Raw genomic sequence first — 17556 nt, 5'->3', positions numbered from 1 at the left:
CATCCTGAATTGGTCCACGAGAATCCAGATAGCCGCTGTCAGCTTGGGTGCCACCTAACCACCTCCCCAGCCAGGGAGGGGTGGGCAGAGGGGGAATGGGGAGAGGGAGCGAAAACAAACTCCAGCCGAATCGGCCACGACAGGTTAATTAAAGGCCTTATCATAGAAATGTGTCTTTAAACGTGTCTTAAATGTTTCAAGTGAGGTAGCAGTTCTAATATCCATTGGTAAGGCATTCCAAAGCTCTGGAGCCCGAATAGAATCTGTAAATTCTTTCATGTACGTATATAGTTTCTCTCGATGGTGTATTCGAGTTTATTACATTGCTGTTTTCATTCTTTTTCCTATGGTGGGCTGCTGAAAGAACACATTTCTCCATTTTGGGATCAATACAGTTTTATCTTATCTTAAATACTCATTTAATCTTATTTTACTGTGAGTAATTATGAAGAAAATAATGTATTTAAATTCAAAACTATAACTAATTCCAATTATGTAATCTCTGTTAGGGTTGACAAATTATTTTTATCGTATGATTATGTTGGAATGTAGACTAGAATTATTAACTTTGTTTAAACCTTTCACCTTTCCTTAACTCTGGAAAGTTTCCACATTCAGTTGTTGAAACTTTCCAAATTATGTGGAAACATTCTTGCTTAGTTAGTTATCGAAAATGCTCCACTAGTTTCTGTTTCCACAACCTTGTAAAATAAAGAGCTAAGACCCTCTGCACCAGTTGCTGAGGTGACCACCAAACTTGACCACCCTGTTTTCTCTCAATAAATATGCTATTGCAAGAGGCCTAAGTTAGACTGCTTTCAAGCAAATCTGTACCACACAGGGTGCTGATGGCATCTCCGCTTGCAAGTGTAAAATGGCCAAACTGTCTCACGTGTGGTTCTTGCAAAGACGTTAGAGTGAGCAACATTCTAACAATCTCGGTAATGCACTTTTCAGAACATAATCAGACATGAAACACAACACGAACAACATACAAACTCGAGTTCTTCACTTTAGTCATGGCTGTTTGATTACATGACATTTTATTAGGAGTTCCCTTAATCTGAAGGAAGTGTCACGCTTCATTGGAATGGAAAGGATAAGGGGGGTGGGTCCTCAAGCCCTGAAACAGGAACTAATGTCTCCCTTACAAATGGCGACATAAATTTCTTTACGATTTTAGAGGTGTGTGCAGTGGCGATTGTCGCTGCAATTATATTAGTTCAAGTTTGAAAATGCGAATGTCTCTACTTCCTTAGGCCGGGAATGGTGACGCCGCAGGCCTTGAAATGGAAGACTGAGAGACAGACGGTGGTGGTGGTGCGCAGTCGGGCGCCACACTCCTCGCGGGTCCCCTCGGGCATCCCCGCTGACCAGCGGGCTGTTCCAGGGGCCAGCAGTGAAAATCGGTGATGAGCTCTGGATCCAAGATCCACCGAGTTGGCACCTAGGAGCGGGCAGAATTGTGGTAACCTTCCCAGTTCACAAGGTACTGGAGGCCCTGGCCGCGGCGCCGTGACTGGAGTAGGGTGTGGACCGTGTAAGCCAGGTCCCCATTGATGAGCCGGGGAGGCGGCGGAGCGGGCGCTGGTACCAGTGGGCTATTACGAAGGGGCTGTACCTGCAAAACGTGGAATGTGGGATGCACTTGCATCAATCGCGGGAGGCGGAGTTGGCCGGCGGCGGGGCCGATTACCTTCCTGACGGGGAAGGGTCCCACGAAGTGGGGCGTCAGTTTGCGGGGACTCGACCCGGAGAGGCAGGTCGCGCGCAGAGAGCCACACTTGCTGTTTGACCTAGTACGTCGGGGCCGGTGTTTGTTAGCCTGGCGGGTGTAGTTGGCAACAGATCGAAGGAGGGAGGAGCAGGCCCTCGCCCAAGCTTGGTGGCAGCTCCTGTTTCTCAAAGAAAGGCGGCTGTTATCCGAAACGAAGTGAAATGGAGAGAGGCTCATGGGAGTTGTTGGGCCCACTTCGGATTACTTGATGACGTGCATTGGAAATGGATTGGAGGGACTTACCGAGCTCCTGGTTGAGGCGCTTAGCCTATCCATTGGACTGCGGGTGGACCCCGACGTGCATCTGGCCGTGGCTCCCAGGAGGCGGCAGAACTTGACCCAGAAGACGGCAGTGAATTGTGGGCCCCGGTCAGAGACGATGTCCCTTGGGAAGCCGTGATAGCGGAAAACCTCCCGGAGGAGGATCTGGGCAGTCTGCTTGGCCGTGGGCAGCTTGGGGAGAGTGATGAACCGTGCCATTTTACTGAAATGGTCCACGACCGTGAGGATTACCATGTTGCCATCCGATAGCGAGACACAGAGTTTGGAGGAGTCCGGTCGGGGGTTAATTGGACGTGTTGCATCGATTGCAGGCTATGACCTACTCCCGGATGTCCTTTATGATGGCCCACCAAAAACATTGCTCTCGGACGACAGGCAAGGTGGGAGTTGGGCGCCCACTGCAAAATCTCTGTCCGGAGGTGGTCGGGCACAAACAATCGTCCCTCCGGGCAGGTGCTAGGACTGGGCTGGTTCTGTGTTGCCGCCTTCACCTGATCCTCGATGCGCCAGGTAACGGCAGCAACAGCCACAGACTTTGGCAGGAGCATCGGCCTTGGCATTGCGAGAGCCTGCGTGGTATGATAAAGTGAAGTTGAATCGATCAAAGAACAGTGACCACCGGGCCTGGCGGGCGAAGAGGCCCTAAGGCACTCTAGGTTGTGGTGGTCGGTCCATACGATGAACGGGGTCGTTGCGCCATCCAGCCAGTGCCTCCACTCCTCCAGGGCCATTTTCATGGCAAGAAGTTCCCGGTTGCCGATGTCGTAGTTATGTTCAGAGGCCGACAGGCGGTGGGAAAAGAAAGCGCAGAAGAACTTCGCTGTGACAGCACCGTCCCGACTCCCATGCCGGAGGCATCTACCTCGACAATGAACTGTCGCTCGGGGTTGGGCATCCTGAGGATGGGGGCAGACGTGAGCCTCCTCTTAAGTTCCTTGAAGGCCTGAGCGGCGAAGGAATGAAGCGCCGATAAAAATTCGTGAAGCCTAGGAACTGCTGAGGCCGTTTCATTGATGACTCGGCAGGTGGGACAGTGGAAGCTTGCAGGTTGCCCGTGGGCAGGGCGCAGAGGGCTCCCAGAACCTGTGCCACCTCCTTCCGATGTTGCTCAAGCTGTTGCTGCTGCAGCTCGAGCTGTTGCTGGCACTGGTTCACCTCCACCAGGGATTTGAATCTCGGCCAAGAGGCTGCTGCCTTCAGTACAATGTGGTTTGGTCACTCGCTGGTTGCATGTTGGTCAGTCTGTACTGTGACAGGCAGGGCAGGACAGCCAAGCGCAGAGTAACAGACTTTATTGAATGCAAGGGGAGGGGAAGTGGTGTGCTAGAGCTCGAGCAGGAGCGAGTGAATGCTCGTTCCGCGTCGTGACCGGTGATCGGGCATCACAGCTGCATGGAGGAACGCGCTCCACGGAGCGCCGGGAAGCCGGGGAGGAGGAGCTGACCCGACGGAGAGAGCAGCAAAACAAGCCGTGGCAGGGGCGCTTGTGGTGATCGTAGTCGGGGACAAGCAGAGAGTCAGAACGGGTGGCGAGCAGAGCGTGGTCGGTAACGGGCAGTTGGTCAGGGCAGGCAGCAGGCAAGACGAGACGGGTCAGCGAATGGAACAGGTCAGCAACAGGAGTCAGACGGGTAGACTGCAGTGAGCAAAAAGGTAGCATCATGGGACATACTGACAAGGAGGTGGCTTGTAGCAGGGTTTAAGTAGGGAGGTTAAGGAGCAGCCGGCAGGTGTGGGTGATTGAGCTGATTGGCGGGGTGTAGCTGTGAGCATGTGACAGGCGGGGTTTACCAGGTGACTGACGGGCAGGCGTGAGCGTGACATAACCATGATGAGTGGTCATCCTCAGTATACATTGCGCATTAGTAATGACTGTGGGGCGCAGTTCCTCGCAGCATCCCCAATCCAACCCTTAATGCTGAGTGTCAAGCAGGGAGGCATCGGGTTCCATTTTTTTTCATAGTCTTTTTGGTATGACTCGGCCGGGGATCAAACCCATGACCTCCCAGTCTCAGGGCGGACAGTTATACCACAAGGCCACTGAGCTGGTGATTAATGATGATTAACTTCAATTCTCTATTTGCCCATTAATGAGTCATTCAATCATTAAAAGTTTTACTTTTCTTCTCTAAAAGGTTCAATTTTTTCTCCAATCGAGTTCATCCATCCATTTTCTGAACCGCTTAGTCCCCACGGGGGTCGCGGGCGTGCTGGAGCCTATCCCAGCCGTCATCGGGCAGTAGGCGGGGGACACCTTGAACTGGTTGCCAGCCAATTGCAGGGCACACAGAGACAGACAACCAATCGCACTCACACTCACACCTAGGGTCAATTTGGAGTCTTCAATCGGCCTGCCAAGCATGTTTTTGGAATGTGGGAGGAAACCGGAGTGCCCAGAGAAAACCCACGCGGGCCCGGGGAGAACATGCAAACTCCACACAGGGAGGGCCGGAGGTGGAATCGAACCCGCACCCTCCTAACTGTGAGGCAGACGTGCTACCCAGTGCGCCACCGAGCCGCCCAATCGAGTTGAATGTTTTATATGTCGTTTGCATGGTTAACAATAACTCGAAATTTGGTTAGAAAAAAAAAGAGTTATGTTGAGTATAAAATCTAAATAAATTCAGTCAATCACAATCTCAGTTGTTGTTTATCTTTGCAAGGTGTAAATATACTAGTTGGTGTTATGATAAGCAAATTTGTTTAATATTCTTAAATATACTCTGAATTCTTTAATATTTTCTCCGACATTTGTTATGAGTGAGCAAGACTGCATGGCTTGACTTACGACTTCCTTGAAGTTTGGTGCTGACTCGACTTGCTTGATTTATTTTCCACAATATTTTAGGAATTACTTGAGATTTGCAGATTACGACTCAGTAGATGCTTGTGACTTGCACCTACGTGACTTAAGTGTCACCTCTGCCCCTCCATACGTTAGAAGGAAGCGGGATTTCTTAGTATGAGGCAGGTTTTGCCTCAACTGCAGTTTAACCCATAAGCTGTCAGAGGACGAGCACAAAGAACAAAAGGCAGTACTGGTGACATAACACTTCTTATCTGAGTTGGCAAATTTTTTAAATCAAAACTCAACATGCCATACCTATTCGTGAAAAGTGAACAAATTATGACTCATTCATATACAGCACGCGCGCACGCACGCACACACACACGCACACGCACACGCACACACAAACACACTTATATGAGTGTCAAAAATACCGAATTACATATTCAACTACAAAAGTGTCAGCCTTATTTTGAACAGAGCACTGCGGATGAAGTTGGAGCTTCTTTAACCACCACAGGTGATAGACATTGTTGAGGAAAGTCAAAAGAAACAAATATTGCAATGGGATATTCATGCAAAAGACACAGTGCTTTTTGGGAATTATCAAGGCATAACTAAGAGGATTCCTGCTACTATTATTGCCCACACTGAACTTGGCTCATATACAGTTCAGACATCTGATTGTGTGTGGCGCCGCCATGTGGACCAACTTCTAAGAGTCTGTGACTATGGAATGTGACAAAAACAATGACGAATTTTTACCTCAACTCTATTAGAATCCTTACCAGTGGAGCATTCAGTCAATCCCACTGTTGTTCTGGGTTAAAATAAGAGGAGATGGTACGAATAGCAGAACCTAGTCCAATGGTCGGGGAACTGGAAAAGTGTTTGTTTTGTTGAAGTATGTGTATTGTAAATGAAAATACTATAATGTCGTAAAAGGGGGGGTCTACTTTTGATGTAAGGGGGAGGAGGTGTGATGTATCCTGGTTTGTAGGTAATCCCGTAGTTACGTGTGATGTCATCAGGCAAAGTGTGCATGCGCTGTGTAATATTTAGCTCTACAAGCTCTACTGCAAAGCTTTGTTGTTATTAAAAGCTACTATATAGACCCAAAAGAGCTAACTGATGTGGGGGCAGGGCTTCCACGAGAGGTCAATTGTAAAAGTGTTTAAAGTATGTCATGTATATTTGGGGGAGGGAGCATGGTGTCAAAGTATGACTGACAATTATTGAAATAATTAGCCAAAAAAGAAGGGGTGAAATATAGTTTGTGTTGCTGAAGCGGAAGCTATTTTAGGGTCTAAAACTGTGGTTCTTAACCTTGTTGGAGGTACCGAACCCCACCAGTTTCATATGCGCATTCACCGAACCCCTCTTTTGTGAAAAATATATATATTTTTCAAATTCAATACATAGATGTTTTACTAGTGAACAAAATGAGCCGTGCATAAACAGAGTTCAAAGAACAAAACCAACACAATGCATGAACTCACAACAAATTACACACCTGCGAATCAGTGTGACTTCTGCTGTTGCCTTTGTGAGACCAGTTTAGATATGCGTCAACACGAATATACACGATAAATCGGGTGTGTTTGGGCCTCCGCAGAGGAGGCTCTGCCAAACCCCTGAGACCGACTCACCGAACCCCGAGGGTTCGATCAAACTCAGGTTAAGAACCACTGGCCTAAAACAACTGTAGCATTAGCAAGCAGTTGCTAACACTTTCGGCAGTATAGGTGACAATGGGACATAGATGTGATGCTCCTTTTAATTTTTAAAACAATGTGGCACTGTTTAATGTGGTGCATCTACTCTACAGTACCATTCCATTGATGAATGACCATGGGGGTAGGAGGCTTTTCAAATAAAATCACAGCTTTGTAGAGCTTGAAAATGTGTTGTCTGAAATCGTCATTTCGGCCCAAAAATCTTAAATCCAGCCCTCCTTTGAAGCACCATGAACCAACAGTGAATGCATACCATTGTCTTTACTCTCAGCCACACCGTCCTCCTCCGCCATACAGTGGATGCCATCTGTGGAACATGACTTGAGGAAGTCCTGTGCAGTGTTTCTCTGCTGAGGAGCTGAAAAAACAAACACTCAGGTAGCATTGTCTAGCAAGATTCGATGTATGACATCTTGGGAGTAACCATAGTGGTATTACCTGGAACAAGCTGTGGCAGCGGGTCGACCTCCATTATGAAGTCCTCCTTGAGGCACAGAAAACCCACAATGGAGAAGAGGTAGACAAGGATGAGGGCAAGCAGCGCAGTCAATAGGATGGAGCGTCCGTTGCGTGTCACGCTTTTGATCACATTGAACAGCGTCTCTTCACGGTAAATCAGGTCAAAGAGCTGAAAATGTGGACATGGTTGTTAGTAGCAGCATGCCTTCGCGTTTCAGCAGAGCTCATGAGCTACATACCAGGATGCTGTAGAATAGTTCGTGCACAAAGAGGCCCAATGTGGAGGTGAGGACATAACCCAGATGGTACAGGAACTCCATGTCCATCACCATGGCCTTGTAGCCCATGATGAATGTTCCATTGTTTCCCACAAAGCTCACCACAAACACCACCTTGTTGAGTAGCTAAAATAAAGACAGCGGCCATGTCACTGCCATGACAATACATTCACAATGACAATGCTAGCCTAGCAAGCCACATGCACTAAGGAAGTGGGTCGAGAAAGCTCTCCCTCAACAGCTGCTGGTCTCAGGTTTAAATTGAGGCATCCAATTAAAATCCTTTATTCGCTGTGACATGTCCTTTGTGCAAAATGTTACTCTTCAGCGACTGAAATCCATCCTTGTTCAAAATGACGCACAGGAGAGATGACAGAAACACATACCGTAATTTTCGGACTATAAGTCGCTCCGGAGTATAAGTCGCACCAGTCATAACATACCCCAAAAAGTGAAAAAAAAAAAAACATATATAAGTCGCTCCGGAGTATAAGTCGCATTTTGGGGGGCAATTTATTCAACAAAATCCCACACCAAGAACAGTCATGAACGAGCAACAACAGGCTAAACGATAGCAACAACAGGCTAAACAATAGGTATGCTAACGTGACAAACACAAACAAAGAGCTGAGAACGAGCCTGACGTAACACATAGAGTTATTAAAGACAACCATTACATGAATAACATGTTTATAAAAACATCTGTGTCACTCCAATTCATTAAATCTATCGATCGTTCGATACGATAGCAACAACAGGCTAAACGATAGGTATGCTCACGTGACAAACACAAACGAAGAGCTGAGAATGGGCCTGACATAACATATAGAGTTATTAAAGAGAACTATTACATAAATAACACGTTTATAAAACCATCGGTGTCACTCCAATTCATTAAATCCATCGATCATTCTTTGTCAACAATTGGTGCGCGCGGCTGACGGCGCTTGCACTTCAAAATATCCTACAGGCCCTTATAACGATATATAAATTATATTTCAAATAACTATTATATAAGCAATATTATCAAACCATCTGTGCACTTTAAATCATTAAATCTATCGATCAAATTCCTCGTCCTTTGTCAACAACGCCGCGCGTGCGTCCTGACGTCAGCCTCGTCGTTTTTCCACAGATCTACTATATAACTATATTGTAGCGTTAACAAAGTACAAGGAAAGACGTGGGTTTGGTAAACGGCTCTTTATTTAACAAAACAAACTTCCAAGCGTGTGGCGGCGTGGACTTCCAGCCACCGATGTGGAAGAAAGCTCCATACAACAGGACCGGGCGTGCGTAAAAGTCATGTCCGAGCCCCATGCACCGTCCGCGGACAGCCACCCGGCCGAGCGCCGGCCCCCGACTTCGATCCATGGAGGGGAACGAGAGCTCAGTAGAGTAGGACCGGGCGTCCGTAAAAGCCATAATAGTTTTTCAAGCCTTCTATGTCACTCCAAATCCTTAATTCCTTCAATCTCTGCATCCTCCGTGTCACTTAGAAACAAAGCTGCTAATGATGCCGGTAGAACGTACGTGGGTACGTTTGTCCTTTATGTAAACAACCGCCGCGCTGTGCCACTGACGTCACTTGAAATTCAAATTACAGTAATGCTTTGGTACATCACGGGTCTCCAAACTTTCTTTCTGCTGCTCGATTACTGATTTCGGCTGCATATTTTACAACTTGAAGTTTGTTACCTGCAAAATATGAGTTTCTTTTTGGTGCCATTTTTCTTAAGCCCTTCCCATTTAGAGCGCCCTCATCCAATTTCGTCTGAAAATATAAATTTTTTTCAGATGTAGGTTTGTTTATTTGGTTGTTTCATCAAAGTCAAAGTCTGCTTTACTGTCGATTTCTTCATATGCCAAGACACACAAAGAGATCGAAATTACGTTTCCACTATCCCACGGTGACAAGACATAGTACACAATATGCATACTAGTAAACAACACAAAAAAAACAAGAAGGCACAAACAATGAATAAATAAGAGTGATGAATAAATAATAAATAAACAAATAACATAATAAATATATGAGGACCAAAAGTGGAGCAAGTGTGCATACAGCAGACAGTGGACTTGGCTTTAAAGTGTTAACTGCTTTATTTGATTCTTTCTCTATTTTTTATGTTTTGAATATGTTTAAGATAAAGATATAAAAGCATGTGAAGTGATCAACTATACTAAAAATAACATGTGAAGTGGTCAACTATACTTGTAAGTGAGTGATGTGTTAATTATCAAGTAAAAATTTGTGGGAAAAAAAAACATATATAAGTCGCTCCTGAGTATAAGTCGCCCCCCCACCCAAACTATGAAAAAAAACACGACTTATAGTCCGAAAATTACGGTATTCATTAAAAACGCAGCAGCTGACAGAACTGTAAGCATTCATTTTTTTGACGTTATGTCTGCTTTTCACAACTTGGTCCGTTTTATTGTCTGTTTGCTCAGGTTTACCTCGCCTCGGAAATGTGCTTGATTATGACCAGACTCAGTCGTTGGTACAGCGATGACTGGATTTCCAGGCTATGACAACGCACCAAATCATCACTTCAAAATAATCCAGGGAACAAAGAAAGTGCTCAAGCATTGCAACCAGAAGCCTGACTCAGCCAGGAGCCTATACCTGGATCTTGATGCAACGCCCGCAGGTCGTTTTGTTGGTAAATTTGGGTGTACCAGACTTCTAGAGAAGAGGCCGACCCTTCAGCTGAGTGTGGCTGTTTGGATAGGCAGTACAGTTTGTACCCCATACGTGGCCTTAGGGTAAATGTGAGTCAAATGAACCCTTACCAATTTTAATTGACTATGTAACAACATATACATATATGTACAATTCTGCATATATTAAGCCACTCGGAACGCGTCATGTTTGCTTATGTTGGTGACTGGAGAAAGGAAATAGACGTGACAGGGTACTTCAACTCCGGAGAGGCTACCCATTTCTTTTAAATCAGCCACTGAGAGGCTAATCCTTGTGATATGTTGAAGTAGTCATAAGTACAGATGTCCATGCAAATTTTGGTACCACTTGACAACTGATTTTGGACATTTTAAGCAATGGTCTACAATGATTTACAATGGGGAAATTGTGATCGCTTCCTACCGTGACGTCATCAACCAAGAAATGAAGGGAAGAGGTGCGTGGCCCTATTTCCATTAAAAGTGCGCGTTTTAAGGTATTCTTTGTTTCATTATTCCTCCAAAATGAATGGATAAAATAAATTTCATTTTCCTGATAAAAAAATACATGAACTGAGGTAGTTAGTGAAAAGTGAACCATCCTCGGTTTAACATCCCTTTAATACTTGAATAGTACATTTTTTTTAAACTACATTTCTGACATTTATTTGACAAACCAAGCCGTTTGAAAATTGGGTGAGTATTTGGAAGAGTTAAGCAATTTCCAGTTATTTCAAGGTCCGTGCTCCATTGACTGTAAGATAATGAGTGATCTAGTAGCCCTGTACAAGATGGCCACCCTCTGATGAGGTCACTTCATATTGGCTCATAGCACCCATAAGCCATCTAGTGTTTGTATTTATTTACGGTATACAAGTGGCTCAGTTTTGTACACACTTCCGTAGCGAGTTGGAGTTGGAATAGTAGCGTTTCAAAACATCTTTATATTGATTTTCAGGTGAGTGGTTAATTAGCATGGCTTTGGTTAGGGTAAGCAACTTGAAAAAGTCGCATATTCCAATACTTTCACTCACTCTAAAAGTGGGTGGGTTGAAACAAAAGGTGCTCTGTCATCAGTTTAACATAACTGGATGTGAATGCCATTAATTAAAAGCTGGACTTCTAAACTTTTGTCTCATTCATCTTTTAATCTGAAACCTAAATGTCTTTGGTAAACAAAACAACAAAGGAAATTACCTTGTCTTTGGAGGGGACTGTATATGGTCAGATTAGGCACATTAGACATTTTGCAGTCTTTTATCAGACATGATTTGGGTGGTCTTACATTGAGCGTGCCTAGAAGGATGAGTGTGTTCCCGATACCCAGGTGGTAGATAGACCTCAGGATGAGCGCTAAAGTCAGCGGCTGGAGGCCATAGCGCTGAGAGAGCAAGGCCAGCATGGACAGCCCGGTCAGAACCCAGAACAGCATCAATAGCAGAGAGTCATCGATGGCTCCAGCTGGTAGGGTGGAGAAGGGGGAGGAGATATGGTTCTGGCTATACAAACAGGACATGACACATCAACTGAGAATGCTCAATGGCACCTTGTCCTGAATCATATGGGTAGAAGAAGGCGATGATGAGGTTGATGAAGACAGCCAGGTTGAAGGAGATGGTGCCCCACAGTGTCATTCTTCTGGAGAACCAATAGAGCACTGGCATGCCTGCCACACACGTGTGTCATTCAAGCGTACACACAGAAATGGATGTGTGCATGCAGGCAGGCTCATTTATGAATGACTGCCATGGACGTAATCTGGGTTATCTCTCACATTGAATGAATGACTGAATTTATTTCTTTCAAACAATAAATTAATAAATCAAAGTAAAGTCATGTAAATTATGACTTTGCACGAGACTAGGTACAAACAAAATACAATAAACAGCACATAAGGATCAGAGGTGCAAGTTTACACACCTGAAAAGGATTGGAAAGAAGTAGTACTTTAGTCCCACTCCCTATCCAATTTGAAATTTAACATTTTAGTTACCGTAATTTCCAGACTATAAGCCGCTACTTTTTTCTCAAGTTTTGAACCCTGCGGCTTGTTGTCCGGTGCAGCGTATCTATGGATTTTTCATGATTTTAGCGATGACTTCATCACTTATACACTTGTAAAAAGGCTGTGGACCGCTGTTGCTGCAGTGAGAGGCGTCGAGCAGGTGTGGGTATACGTATTGCCCCCCAGCTGGGCGCCTGCACATTGGGGTTCACCCCGGTGAACGAGAGGGTAGCCTCCCTCCGCCTTCGGGTGGAGGGGCCGAAATGAGTTTTCTCCGCAGGATGTCCGGGCTCACCCTTAGAGATAGGGTGAGAAGCTTGGTCATCCGGGAGAGACTCGGCGTAGAGTCGCGACTCCTCCACGTTGAGAGGAGCCGGATGAGGTGGCTCGGGCATCTTATCAGGATGCCTCCTGGACGCCTCCCTGGAGAGATGTTCCGGGCATGTTCCAACCGTAGGAGACCCCGGGGATGACCCATGACGCGCTGGAGAGCCTATGTCTCTCAGCTGGCCTGGGAACGCCTTGGGATCCCCCGGCATGAGCTGGATGAAGTGGCTGGGGAGAGGGAAGTCCCTCCGAAAGCTGCTGCCCTCGCGACCCGACCCCGGATAAGCGGAAGAAGATGGATGGATGGATGGATGGATGGATGGATGGATGGATGGATGGATGGATGGATGGTATTGGGCCCCAAACTGTATACTATATTATATTTTGTCCCTACCACAGAAATCTTTTAAACTTGAAGATGTATATTGACCCATTTTCACATACTGCTGTTACTTATATAACTTTTGACCGAGTTCAAAGTACTTTTCTAATACCATATTGTTCAAGTTTATTGGCTGTAATATTGCGATAGTCAAGTCAAGTTTCAAGTCGAGTTTATTTATATAGCCCTAAATCACAAGTAGACTCAAAGGGCTTCACATATACAAAACAAATTGACAATTATTCTCAAAGCATCCCCTGATCTTAAGCTCCCAAGAGGGTAAGGAACAACTAAAAAAAAAACCCTACTAGGGAAAAAATGAGAAACCGTGAGAAGGGACCATAGATGGGAGGGTCCCCTTTTCAGGATCACCAGGCTGCAATGGATGCAGAGAGGGCACATAAGATACATAATAAAAAAAAAAAAAAATCAAAGAAAAAGTGGATGTCCAGTACAAAGCGAAGAACTGCAGGAGGTGCCCTCGATTGTCCTGGAAGTATCTTCGAGGGGGGTAATCCGCTACAGTTCCCTCTTCTTGATTGGTCCACGAGAATCCAGACAGCCGCTGTTAGCTAGTTTCATATGCGCCTTCACCGAACCCCTTGTTAGTGAAAAATTATTTTTTTTAAATTCAAGACATAGATGTTTTTTACTAATGCACAAAATGAGCTGTGCATGAACATCACCTTGTTCAAAGAACAAAACCAACACAATGCATGAACTTGCAACAAATTACATACTGGCAAATCAGAAGCTACACGATAAAACAGGTTTGTTCGGACCTCCTCAGTGGGGGCTCTGTCGAACCTCTGAGACCGACTCACCGAACCCCTAGGGTTTGATCGAACCCAGGTTAAGAACCACTGCTCTAGACCCTGCTGACATTTTTTTGGCCCTCGGGGTCACTAAAAGACGAGCATTTTGCGAGCGGAGGTTACGAGACGGAACGTGAGGAACAACTAGGTCGACGAGATATAAAGCCACTAAGCCATGCAATGATTTATAGGTTAATAGAAGAACCTTGAAGTCACATCTTAAATGTACCAGAAGCCAATGTAAGTTGGCTAATATGATAATGTGATCAAATTTTCTTGCCCGTGAGAGCAGCCTTGCAGCAGCACTTTGTACAAACTGGATTCGGTTGAAGTTGAGAAATTGTGTAAAATGTAAATAAAACCAAAATACAACGATTTGAAAATCATTCTCAACCCCTATTCAATTGAATACACAACAAAGAGAACATATTTAACGTTCAAACTGATAAACTTAATTGTTTTTTGCCAAATAATAATTAACTTTGAATTTCATGGCTGCAACACTTCCAGTAGAAGTTGGGAAAGGTGGCAAAAAATACAGAGAAAGCTGAGAAAAGCTCATCTAACACCTATTTAGAACATCCCACATGTGATCAGGCGAATTGGGTACCATGATAGGGTATAAAAGGAGCCTCCCCAAACATGCTCAGTCATTCGCAAGCAAGGACGGGGCGAGGTTCAACACTTAGTCCACAACTAAGTGAGAAAATAGTTGAACAGTTTAAGAACAACTATACTGGCCTCACTGAACGTGTAAGGAATTCAGCTATCCAGCATGTGTAAACAGCTAGGTGAGGACAACAACAAAGGGAATGCCGTACGATCCTCTGCTTTTTTCTCTCCTATATTTTACCCAAATGTGCAAAACAGAAAGCTGTAAAACAACATTGCCCTCGTAGGGAATCACATCTGTGACGCTTTCGAGCAGACTTCACTTGTCTCGCCAAGCTGAGCCAACCGCGAGCTTCAACTTCCTTGTCGTCTCCCTGAACTCGTTTTCCAAACAGGAAGAGAACCGTAAATATACTCACCAACATGTAAACCGAAAGTGGCCAATAGATGTCGCTAACGCACCGCAAATGACCCAAAGGAAACCCTAAATGAATGAATGGTCGTAGGACCAGAACAACAACATTTCTCAAACCAAAATTGCAAGGAATTTAGGGTTTTCAACATCTACGGTCCATAATATCATCAAAAGGTTCAGAGAATCTGGTGAAATCACTGCACATAAGCGCCATGGCCGGAAACCAAAAATGAATGACCGTGACCTTCGATCCCTCAGACGATCCATCAGACGGCACTGCCTTAAAAACTGATATTAGTGTGTAAAGGATATCACCAAATGGGCTCAGGAAAACTTCAGAAAACCACTGTCAGTAAATACAGTTCATCACTACATCAGTAAGTGCGGGTTAATACTCTACCATGCAAAGCAAAAGCCGTTTATGAACAACATACATAAACACCGCCGGGTTCTCTGGGCCCGAGCTCATGTAAAATGGACTGATGCACAATGAAAAAGTGTTTTGTGGTCTGATGAGTCCACTTTTCAAATTGTTTTTGGAAACAGTGGACGTTGTGTGCTCCGGACGAAAGAAGAAGCGGACCATCCGGACTGTTATCAACGCAAAGTTCAAAAGCCAACATCTGTGATGGTATGGGGGTGCATTGGTTCCCATGGCATAGGTGATTTACATTTCAGTGAAGGCAACATAAATGCTGAAAAGTACATACAGACTTTGAAGCAACATATGCTGCTGTCCAAGCGCCGTCTTATTTCAGCAAGATAATGCCAAGCCACATTCTGCACGTGATACAAAAGCGTGGCTTCGAAGTAAAACAGTCCAGGTTCTCCCCTGGCCTGCTTGCAGTCCAGACCTGTCTCCCATTGAAAATGTGTGGCGCATTATGAAGTGTAAAATACGACAGGGAAGACCCCGGACTGTTGAACAACTGAAGCGGTTCATCAAGCAAGAATGGGAAAGAATTCCACATGAGCTAAAATAATTAGTCCTCCTCTCTTCCAAAACGTTTGAGTGTTATTAAAAGGAAAGATGATGTAACAAAGTGGTAAACATGCACTTTCCCAACTTCTACTGCACGTGTTGCAGCCAGAAAATTCTAAGTTCATTATTATTTGAAAAATTGTTTATGAGTTTGAGCATTAAATATGTTGTCTTTGTAGTGTATTCAATTGAATATAGATTGAAAAGGATTTTCATATCATTGTATTTTGTTTTTATTTACATTTTACACAATTTCCCAACTTCAACCGAATCCGGTTTGTACTAACTGTAGACTTTTGATACTGGACTTAGGAAGACCAGAGAATAATGCGTTACAGTAGTCCAGGCGCGACGTAATAAACGCATGTATAATAGTTTCCGCATCACTGGTCGAGAGGATTGGATGAATCTTAGCAATATTACGAAGGTGAAAAAAAAACAATTCTAGTTACCGTATTGGCCCGAATATAAGACGGCCCCAATTATAAGACGACCCCCCCCTTTTTCAAGACTGAAGTTTGAAAAAAAATAAAAAATGTAACAAATTTTTTGAACACCTAATTTAATTTTTATACAGAAAATATTTACAGTGTATCTGAAACGAATGACAATCGGAATAAGAAAAAACATCGCAATAAAATAATGCAAACGGTTCAAACTTGAGAGTAGCAGAGATCTGTCGTGTCAGAACATTACTCCTCACAAACATCCTCTGCCTCGCTGTGCTCAGTGTCACTGTCCTCACTCCCATCCTCTGGCTCCGCTGGCTCCTCCCATAGCACATTCTCACTGCCGTCCAGGGCATTTGATATGCAACATTTTTTGTATGGTATGTTTAGCTCTTTGGCTATTTCCATGGCCTTGAGCTGAATGACAGCTCTGCTGATGGGCATACCATCCTTTCGTTTCTCGCACACCCTCCTGTCGAACTCTTGAAAGCGGCTGCTCTGAGGACCACGGAAAGCTTTTCTCTGACTGTGAGCATTTTTTAGACGATCTTTTTTAGCTCTCTATCTCTGTACATTGCACTCTGTGACACCATATTTCACAGCCGCTTGACAATTGTTTGAAGACTCTGCCTCATTTATCATTATCACCTTGAAGTTTGCGTCATAACTTCGCCTCAGCTGCCGGTTAACCTGGCTGATATTCAACGCACTTTTCTCCACATTGTCGCTACGATTCTCCATTTTCTGTTATCTCTTCTTTTATTTTCTTGTCTTTTCTTTCTTATCACAATTTTTTATTTTTCTTCTTTGTGCTACCGCTATATTTATTTATTCTATTTTTCTTCGTGCTTCCGCTATTTTTAGTATTTATTTTATTTTTCTTCTTCGTGACGGGTTCACTTTGGCCTGGGGAGTCAAGTTCAGCATTCACTTTGAAGGTATCTGGCGCCCTCTAGCGTTGTGAATGTCTAGCGCCCGAATATAGGACGACCCCCACTTTTTCAGTCTTATTTCAATGCAAAAAACATTGTCTTATATTCGGTTATCCATAGTTATAGTGGTTTCCTTAAATAAGTGGTGATAACGAGCTGGACCAATTCTCAACATCTCAGTTTCATCTGGGTTAAGACGAAGGAAATTGAGAGACATCCATTGCTTAATCTCCGCAAGGCACGCCTCAAGATTACAACAGTCCCGCGGATCTGTCATCAATAACGGCATATACAGTATAATTGAGTGTCATCTGCGTAACATTGAAAACTAAGATTATTTTTACGTATTATGTCCCCAAGCGGAATCATATAAATATTAAATAGAATTGGTCCGAGTACCGATCCCTGCGGGACACCACACGTAACATTATAGAGCTCAGAGGTCGCATTGCCATGGACCACTCGGTGCGTCCTGTCTGATAGATAGGAATAGAACCAGCTGAGTGCTGAACCTGAAATACCAGCACAGCTTTTAAGGCGCTCTAATAAAATATCGAAGTCTACAGTGTCGAAGGCAGCACTAAGATCGAGTAATAACAATACCGATGAAGTGTTTGAATCCATAGCTATGA

General features: G+C 44.5%; 1 protein-coding gene and 1 long non-coding RNA gene across 7 annotated transcripts in view; both read right to left on the bottom strand.

Moving 5' to 3' along the window:
* Positions 1–17556, bottom strand: part of itpr3 (inositol 1,4,5-trisphosphate receptor, type 3) — a 469401-nt gene that overhangs the window by 34827 nt on the left and 417018 nt on the right. For 5 of the 6 annotated variants that reach the window (XM_088368417.1, XM_088368416.1, XM_088368415.1 and 2 more), the window contains 5 exons: positions 11552–11671; positions 11291–11466; positions 7282–7446; positions 7022–7211; positions 6837–6941 (listed from right to left, as the gene is read on the bottom strand). In XM_088368417.1, the coding sequence (XP_088224543.1) occupies positions 6837–6941; positions 7022–7211; positions 7282–7446; positions 11291–11466; positions 11552–11671 (756 nt within the window). Of the gene's footprint in view, positions 1–6836; positions 6942–7021; positions 7212–7281; positions 7447–11290; positions 11467–11551; positions 11672–17556 lie in introns of those variants that run through there. The other variant, XM_088368419.1, reaches the window with a different exon arrangement.
* Positions 1086–3388, bottom strand: LOC148401260 (uncharacterized). The gene is made up of 3 exons (XR_015857049.1): positions 2021–3388; positions 1697–1895; positions 1086–1621 (listed from the first exon to the last, which is right to left on the bottom strand). It is a non-coding gene; the product is annotated as an uncharacterized LOC148401260 (long non-coding RNA).

The sequence above is a fragment of the Syngnathus floridae genome, chromosome 2 (genome assembly GCF_059516105.1).
Source record: "Syngnathus floridae isolate MCC-2025c chromosome 2, RoL_Sflo_1.0, whole genome shotgun sequence".
Lineage (NCBI taxonomy): Eukaryota > Metazoa > Chordata > Actinopteri > Syngnathiformes > Syngnathidae > Syngnathus > Syngnathus floridae.
The sequence above is the reverse complement of the archived record's forward strand: the minus strand, read 5'-3'. Positions and strand labels throughout refer to the sequence as shown.